General features: G+C 43.7%; 1 protein-coding gene across 1 annotated transcript; it reads right to left on the bottom strand.

The window, feature by feature from the left end:
• Positions 1–476: 476 nt before the first annotated feature.
• On the bottom strand, positions 477–8,115 carry LIPG (lipase G, endothelial type). The gene is made up of 10 exons (XM_073589749.1): positions 7,872–8,115; positions 5,951–6,144; positions 5,567–5,746; positions 4,937–5,048; positions 4,388–4,612; positions 3,943–4,185; positions 3,611–3,734; positions 3,315–3,527; positions 2,366–2,470; positions 477–2,184 (listed from the first exon to the last, which is right to left on the bottom strand). Exons 1-10 carry the CDS (start codon positions 7,963–7,965, stop codon positions 2,172–2,174), a joined length of 1,503 nt encoding a protein of 500 aa, XP_073445850.1. The 5' UTR covers positions 7,966–8,115; the 3' UTR covers positions 477–2,171.
• Positions 8,116–9,297: the final 1,182 nt, after the last annotated feature.

The raw sequence follows: 9,297 nt of genomic DNA, 5'->3' as shown, positions 1-9,297 counted from the left end.
GCACCACATCTATGGAGGTCATTATTGCAATTTACTGAAAACCATTTCTCACTACAAACATCTTGTCTGGAGGTGTGGTTGTGAGTTGTGTCTTCTCAAAGCCCAATAATACCCATTAACCTAGATGTAAGCAGCATGGTAGCGGCTGTAGCAGGTCCGCTAAAGTCTCGTACCCACGCAGAAGTGAAAGTTAATGGTCAAGGATAAGCAGTTGACAACCAAATATCAATTGTTTTAGAAGACTTTTCATATCGCTAACCCACTTAAGATCGTTAACAGCCCTGGTGGATTGTGGTCCAAAGTTTCCTATATAGATATGGGACCCCTTGTTATGTTTGCCAATATTTTAGGGTTTTGTAGGCAGGTTATTTGGAGTCTTTTGCTTCTGGAAGTAATGACCAACATAGGAGATGAGGAGCAGAGACACCATTTATGGTCAGGAACCATGGATGATCATGAAATCCAGACACGAGACCTTCTAACTAAACTCATTTATTTATTTTTAAATAATTTCATAAAAAAAAAAACAAGCCGTGTTATTACACATACACGTTCAGAATAAATAAAAATCGGACACAAGTTCATTATGTACATTTTTCATAAATTAATGTTTCCACGATGGAGGCTGTAGATAGCTATACATTACATTTCGGTGGAATGGCTGCTTTTGACCTTAAAAAGAAGAGCCTCAGTGCAGCAAGCTCTATATACAAAGTATATACATGTATTTACAGCAAGATGGACGACAAGGAACCCTCCGCCCATGTATCATCCCAAGGTTCATGCCACCTTGATCATTGACAACCATAAGACTTGGAACTTCCCAACTTCATGCCAAGACCAGACTACCAAGACCTGTGGAGCTTAGAGACCTCATTTACAACACATCTGACCTACAGCTTCAGAACTGGACTAAATTCTCAGCAGATTTCAAAAGACCAAGATGACAGATTTCATATTTTAGAGAAATTAAGGCTTCCATTATATTCTGCTAGGAATACCAGCCGAGCCAAAAGCACCATATCATCTGGCCTACACCCATTATGAATGTTCTGATGGTCGGAGCAAGTGGGTGCAAAGTGGAAGATTATGAAAATGTATAGGAAGGATTAATGGCTTTGGAGTCCATCTTGAAACATTCCAGTAATTGCCATGGACCATTAACATGTATATGGGGGGGTAGGAAATTAAGGGATTATTCCCAACTCATACATGGGTATTGTTGGTTAGGGCTTGTTAAAAAGCACTTTTGCAATTGCTATTTAAGGTTTTTAGCCATTCATGAGATATTAAGTTTATTTATTTTCATACAGATCTTTGCCTCGGAGGCTGACCACCGTTGCAGTCTACCAGTGACCAAACATGCTCAGTGCTTATGAGCCCATTTCCAGATAGAGCTTGTAAACACAGCTTTGAAGTTTGTCAGGACGGCACTGCTCTCTCCCAATTCCACTCAGATTCAGTAATAAAAAGATAGCAGTGGTGGTCGGTCTCCTAGGCAAGGAGCCACAAGTGTTAAAATATTTCAAGAACGGCTAAAAATTTCAACAAAACAGCAAGTTACAAGAGTGCTCATTTTCACAAGCACCATCCAACGTCAATCTATGAGAATGGAAGTAGGCCATTAAGGAACGCCACAGCTCAGAATAAAAATACTGACAACTGGATCTTCATTTACAATGTTAATATCTGAACCATTATAAATAAAAAAGGACTACGCCGTTCATATAGTCCTTGCCACAGCCCACACTGTATAAAAATACAAACATAGAAATCTCAATAGTGATGTGTACAAAAGTCATGGGGTAAAGTGTAGAATAAAGTGTTGAGGTGATGGGTGGGGGCCCGTTAGTAGTAGGTTCGTAACATACAGTAGCAGATTACTATAATCTTATCAATCCCAGTGGTCCTTTCATGAAAAACTTCCTTCTTCGTAACAGTTTGTATGAGGGTCGAGGGGATGTAAACTTTTTGCAGAGTCTCCATGAAAGGATTAGAGTGGAAGATATTGGCCCCATAATAAAGGTCCGTGACTGCATCGTTACAAGGTATAAATAAGCAGCATAGTTTTCAGTGCTTCGTAGAAGTCTCCATGTAAAGCTCCGCCTGGTTAGAACGTCTTCACACGCTAAGGAACAAGGATTGCGGAACTCGCATGATGGATCCAACTGTTATACGTTCACCCTATTGGAAAGAAAAAGTGAAGTCAATGACTACATCCAGGTTGGACATTTGGTCCAACCATAAGAGTTAAATGCTTAATTCACACTAAGAACTTTTAAGAAGCCTACAGTGGTGTCCCAAAGTGGTCACATTTACAGCAATTAGACCAGGTAGGCATTGTATTCTTTGCCGTAGTTCTTACCGTTTCCGACTCTTTACTTCCCAGCCATCTTTACATTTTTCAAACACCAGTTCACCACCAGGAGATATAAGGCTCTCATGCATGTCCTTCAGACAGAATGTAAACCTAAAAAAATAAAAGTTCAAGGAGTTAATATAAAGTCAAAGTACCATATAGTCCAAGATGGGCAAAGTTTATCCTGTTGGAAACCACTAAGGTGAGGGTTGACCATCTCTTAGCACTGAGGGACCCACCATGTACAATAGTTGAGCATGGAAGATCTTGGGCATTTAGTAATTCCTACAGAGGTTAAAGGCGGTTGTACCCCCATATAAAGTATAGATACACCATTGTTTTACATGCGCCAGAAGGAGGGTGGTCAGCTGTGACCTCAAATGATCATGACAATGTAAATCAAGCACTGTTCCACATTCACTTTGTTTTCATACATATAGGCTCCGTGTCATCCAGCTGATAATTGTTGTGTGGCAGGGATAGTTAGGAGGGAATATTTTAAGGATTTCCATGAGTCACTCCCATCAAATTGATGACATATCACTAGGAGATTGGAAAACCCCTTTTCTAAGGTAAGTAGAGAGCTGTGAACCCCTACCAATAAGTCTTGTATGAACTAATCTGTTGATAGACCATTTAGAAAGCCATCCCTAGAACTTGAGGTGGGCAGGACAACAGGTCAGCATTGACTTCTAAATTGACAGTACCAAGTCAGCTGGTTCATCAATATTTTGGGTTGTAGTCAGACGATAGTCTGAGACCTTACATGACCACAGATGTCATTAAAATGATGACTTTTTTTTACGCTGCAGGAGAGACAGTGATCAACAGATTGATGGGTCCATCATCAAAACCAGATATTTTGCTACTGCAGGGGTGTGTCAATCCAGTGGCAACCATTATACTAAAGGCTAGCTCTACCAATCCCAGACCAGTACAGACCTAAGATACTCACTTCTGCTGAGTTTCTCCAGACTTCACCCGGATACGACGGATGTGCAATTCTTTTTTTTCGCCCTTTGACTGAAACCAATAGCTGGAGCTCCAGATACTGAACCACGATTGTTTGGTCCCTTCCCATTTCAGCTTAATGGCCAGGAGATCACCCACGTCATCTTCACTGTACACCAGGAAAGTGTTGGTGAAGTTGTATCCTATCTGCTCAGGTCTACAAACAAGACATTTTTTGTTAGAGGATGGAGCTCAAGTATCATGGACACCAAGTATTCTGCCCATCCGGGTAACACTTACACAGTTAAAGGCAGAGGGATGGAATCATTCATCGTCCCAGCCAGGATGATGGAGAACGTGGGTTCAGAAGTCTCCTGTTCCTTCAAGTAGTTGAATATGTGCATTTTGAGCTGGTAGTGATAAACTGCAAGAGGCAGATACAGGAGGAGATGTCAGCAACATCAGGGAGGGGAGCAAATAATGCTGCAAATGTGGTACATTGTTGCATCAAAGAAAGTTTTTGGACTGAGGGCAAGTTTACTACAGTGTCAGCCTTATAGGATATACATACAGGTACGAATCCTTGTCCTGCTAATCTACGTTTTTCAGCTATACATTTAGGTCAGGCTTACCTTTGTATGGCATCTGTGCCCGGGTCTTCAGGTACATTTTGCTGTTTCTTTTACTGGTGCTTTTCTTGGCATTATAACCAATGGCGTTACATCTGTTCTTGCGGCAGCTCAGGCAGATTCCCTTCTTGAATCGGTTGGAGTCCGTGCATTGGAAAGCAAAGCTCTCCTTGTCTTTATTAATAAGAGAATCCACAAAGAGGTGCACAGATCGCTCATGTTCACACTTGAAAGCGTCGCCGATATCTGATGGGAGAAATACAATGTCACAAAAGCTACCAAGAGTTGCCCCAGTATTATAGTAGTTATATTCTTGTACATAGGGGCAGTATTATAGTAGTTATATTCTTGTATATAGGGGACAGTATTATAGTAGTTATATTCTTGTATATAGGGGACAGTATTATAGTAGTTATATTCTTGTACATAGGGGCAGTATTATACTTACTTCCATAGGCTATTGAACCAATAACATCTGTCAAGCCACAACCCGGTTGATAATCGCCACCATTGGGATAGATATCAATATGTCCAATGGGCATCTTGATACCAATGCTGACTCCTAGCGCTTCTCTGGTGTAAGTATGAAGAACATCCACAAATTCAGCATCATCTGGCGAGAGACGTTTATGAGCTTCTACATCTTCAAACATTGGTCCTGCTGGATCCAAACCTGAAACAAAAGTTTTAGAAGAATTTGACATTTCTTGATAAGGATACGTATACAGATACCAAGCCAAGTTTTCCAAATTCATTAAAACCCATGTAAGGTACGCCCAAATACACGCACGCCAGGGAATCTCCATTATACGTGTATTGGTCGGTTCTTTTAATACCTTTGATCAACAAAGACTCAAGATCTTGTGATATTTACATCCCCTGATAATTTGCAGCTGAAATCCCTCTATTACGGGATAATCTGTTCCGACCAAGACTGCGACTACTGGGCATAACAATCTAGATCTCAGAGGCGAATTGGGGGGACAATGTGACATACCTGTAATGCGCCCAAGTGTCCCTGTGACAAAATTGCCAGCAAAGCCTGCAACGTGCGCACCGAGACTGTACCCGATAAGATGGACGTTCTGAAGGGTCATGTTTCCCTTTTCCTGCAAGATGGACAGTAGAGGACCGCATATTAAATACTAACCAGGAGATGAAGTATTTCTATGCAGAGCTGCAGGTAAACTGAATCCAACGGCAGCAATTAGGGATAAGCGAACGTGCTGGGATAATGCGCTATCCAAGCATGCTCAGGTGCTAGCCAAGTGTCTTTGGCATGCTCGAACAATATGTTAGAGTGCCCTTGGAACATGTTTGTTAGGCAATCCCTGCGGGTGTTGGGGCTGTCTAACAACCACAAGACTCAAATGTTTTTTTTTTTGTTTTTTTTTTTTGAGCACACCGAAGATTTGATTAACACCTTATTCGAGCACGTTTGCGCAACACTACTAGTAGTCACCAACAGAATTACAAATGGTGGGTGGGGGTCCCATTGTAGCCCTAGATCTTTAAACGTCACCTTTGTACCAAGTGGTTTTGTTTTCTAGCATGCAGGTTGACCTCAGAGCTAAAAACTTGCAGGTCGTTTGTCAGAGAGTTCGATCACATTTTGAAGCCTTCTCACCTGTAACCAGTCTATCAGAACGGCAGTCTCCTTCCCGACCAGCTTCGTGTGATTGACGGCATCAGGGTAGAGTTGATGAGCCAGAGACATCCAGTCGACCACTATGATGTTGGCATGCTGCTCCCTCTGCTGCAGAGCGCCCACCAGCTTGTGCAACCAGTTCTCGAACAGTCCAGACATCTGGAGACAAAGATTAGAGGGTTAGCAATACAAGGAGGACAATCGGCCAAGTGTCAAGTCTTCCAAAACACTTCTCCCTGGAGGCAAAACTGGCAACTCTACAAGGGCACCGTGCCGACAGATCTCATTGTAGCTGTGCCAGTAGCTTTACCCAAAATGTTCTCGATCTAAGCATATATGGCATGGAACATCTAGAACACGTACCGTCCAACCATGAATGACGATGAAAGTCTTTGCCGACGAATTGTAGTGACAGTGCTGCAGGCAGTCATCATTTTCTGGGTCCAGGTAGCAACCCTCATCAGGATTGGCAGAGAAGCGAGCATTGAACTGTATATTAGGTTTCTTAGGCACCAAGTCTCCATCAGCGTCTTCCAATAAGATAGCAATTGTGTCATCTGCAAGCAATGGACATCTAGACGTTAGGAACCATTATCTCCTCCCAAGTCAATGCCCATCCAGGCTTCCTCCACCAATAGCCAGTTGACCTTGTTCTGTACCTAGATCAGGTCATATGGACCATGCAGAAACGGAAGCAGCCGACGTCTGTTGTAACAACTCATTGTAAAAGTGTCCAGAAGAAACGAGCGACAGGAGTGCCTCTGCTACCCCCATAGGTAGAATATAGGTACTGCACACGCACACCAGTATTTGTAGCCCATTAATTTAGCTGTAGGCATATAACATGACTAACACACCCAGACAGAAACATTACAACCAGCAATTACAGAAGCCAACCCTGTGAGAGAATGGAATGACCCACTTGTTTTAATAACCATGTTACTTAACCAATGGAATCAGTAAGACATATTGAATAATCACAAAGTTACAGAAGTTTCAATGCAAAGAAAAAAAAAAAAAAAACCACACACATTTGGACAACTTCTGCTTTTGTCATTCCCCCCCCCCCATCCAGCAATTAGAACTTGCACTTGGCAACATCACTTCTAAGTAGTTACAGCCCCCCCCCCCCACCCAGTCATGCACCCCATCATTATGTGTCAGTGCCTTCTTGTGTGTGGTGGGTTACAGGTGCACCGAGCACACGTTGCTCTTTTGTTACATTGTGTCGCGCAGATGTCTTATGTAAAATGCAATGTGCGTCCAAGATGGGGGGGGGGGGGGGGCTCCAATCCTCCAGAGCTTTACTCAACGCCAGATCGGTCTCATGTTGGGGGGCCACCACCGCACCATGTGCTTTGATAATCTCTAAATCCCATTGTTCCCCCCGTATCATTAAGTCCTTTCTGAGTAGGAGTAACACAACTAGTGCAGGCAACGTGCCATTATATATTTAGGGGTAGGGAAACTGAGGAGGGCAGGCAAGGGTTAATACAGAGGGATCCAGTATGATGGGATTAACTAACAAGGCCAAAAAAAAAAAAAAAAGTTTGCATATGACCTAACGAACAAGATATTTATAGCAGATTAGAAGGCTTTCATTATGGTAATGTCAAAAGCAAAAAGGGTGCAAACAGATTAAAGTAATTAAATACATTTGCGTGCATACTTTATTTTATAATTAAAAATTAAATATACATCAGGAAGAGAAATATATATGTTGTGCGAGATCATATTTATATGTTAAATAGTAATATTTATAAGACAGTAAAATATATACTGCTCAAAAAGAATAAATAAAGGGAACACTATACAATATAATGTATTTAGCATTCCCTTTATTTTTATTTATTGATTTTCTCCCCTTTGTAATATGTAGAACCTTTATTCTTCCGCTTATTCCCTAATCCTAGTCTTATTTATGTTATTTTATTTTTTTTTGGGGGGGGGGGGGCCTCCTAGGTTTGGCCATAAAAAGAGAAATGGGAAAAAAAAAAAAAAAAAACCCACACACATTCAAAACATGTAACAATTAAAGTACACTGGAAAAAAAAAAAAAAAACCCTGCCCTAAACACAGCCTTTGTATCCATCATCATGGTAGCAGCTCTGCACAGGAATATATATATATATATTCTCTCCTCCAGCAGTGCGAGCCTGCCCTTGTCTGAAGCCTCAGGATGGCTCCAGCCACGTGTGCCGGCTCATCCCCATTCATTCCCCCTCTGGGGGTCCCTGGACCTCCAGGTGGGCACACAGCAGGGAGCAGTCATGGGGCCACTCACCTTTCAGCAGCCCTTCCTCGGCCAGCACAGAGGCGTCTGCAGGTGGCACTGCCAGCACCAGGCACAGCCACACTAACGTATGGAGAAGGGGCATCACTGCTGTCTGCCAAGCCCGGGGGTCCCAGCACCAGGAGATCGGGTTATTGCTGTGAGGCGCTGGGTCTGGATTCGGACTTCAGCTCTGCAGCTCCCTCCTCCTCACTGACACACTGTAACGAGCCGCCGGCTGTTAATACTCCAGCGGGGTCACATGACCCATCGGCAGATCGCAGCCGGCTTCTATAGGCTCCTCCCGGAGCCGCGCTCTGATTGGTCACACCCCTCACACGCCCAGAAGATCAAAAAATGAATGGGGCAGAAGATTGGCGCTGGGCTCCCACCTCCTGCAGCGCCACAATGGCGGCCTGTCTGCTGACTGCAGAGTGTCTGCGTGTCCAGTGTGATGTTACGCAGCAGCAGCAGCACATGGTGACAGCAGATGGGAGGAGATGTGTGTCACTGCTGCACAGGGTCCTTACAGGAGCAATCTAGTCTGCAGCCTTCAGAGCTGAAATCTCTCTGCATGTGCTGCTTATTCAGTGTGTGCACTGGCCCCACCAGGCACTGACCTGGAACCCGGGGCAGGAAAACTGTCAGTGATCACCAGAACAAGCATTCAGACCCAGGACGGGGCAATGGAGGCAGGAAGAGGAGGAGACCACAGGGAAGCTGGAGACTCCTCAAAGGGAGACTGGAGGAGAGTCCAGTGATGCAGCAGGGCTGAGAGGTGTAGCACTGCCCAGCAGTGTAGCAGTGCTGGGTATCTCACCTGACTCACTTGTAGCAAAGTCAAGCAGGACACGATCTGTTTTTGACACACTTTAGGAAAGTAGAAGAGTCCAGTGATGTAGCAGAGTTGAGATTTGCAGCAGAGCCCAGCAGTCTAGGAGAGCTGGGTATGTCAAGTGAGTGAGTAGTAGCAATGCAGCAAAGCTCAGTAGCACAGCAGAACAGGGTTTGTTTTTGACACACTTTATGAATGTAGTAGAGTCCAGTGATATAGCAGAGCCCAGCAGTGTAGCAGAGCTGGGTAGGTCTAGTGAGTCAGTAGTAGCAATGTAGCAAAGCTCAGTAGCACAGCAGAACAGGACTTGTTTTTGACACACTTTATGAATGTAGTAGAGTCCAGTGATATAGCAGAGTTGAGAGTTGTAGCAGAGCCCAGCAGTGTAGCAGAGCTGAGTATGTCAAAGTGAGTGAGTAGTAGCAATGCAGCAAAGCTCAGTAGCACAGCAGAACAGGGTTTGCTTTTGACACACTTTAGGAATGTAGTAGAGTCCAGTGATGTAGCAGAGTTGAGAGTTGTAGCAGAGCCCAGCAGTATAGTAGAGCTGGGTATGTCAAGTGAGTGAGTAGTAGCAATGCAGCAAAGCTCAGTAGCACAGCA

This window comes from Dendrobates tinctorius, unplaced genomic scaffold (assembly GCF_039654945.1).
Source record: "Dendrobates tinctorius isolate UK_male_01 unplaced genomic scaffold, ASM3965494v1 ptg000113l, whole genome shotgun sequence".
Lineage (NCBI taxonomy): Eukaryota > Metazoa > Chordata > Amphibia > Anura > Dendrobatidae > Dendrobates > Dendrobates tinctorius.
Note: the sequence above shows the minus strand (reverse complement) of the source record. Positions and strands in the feature narration are given on the sequence as shown.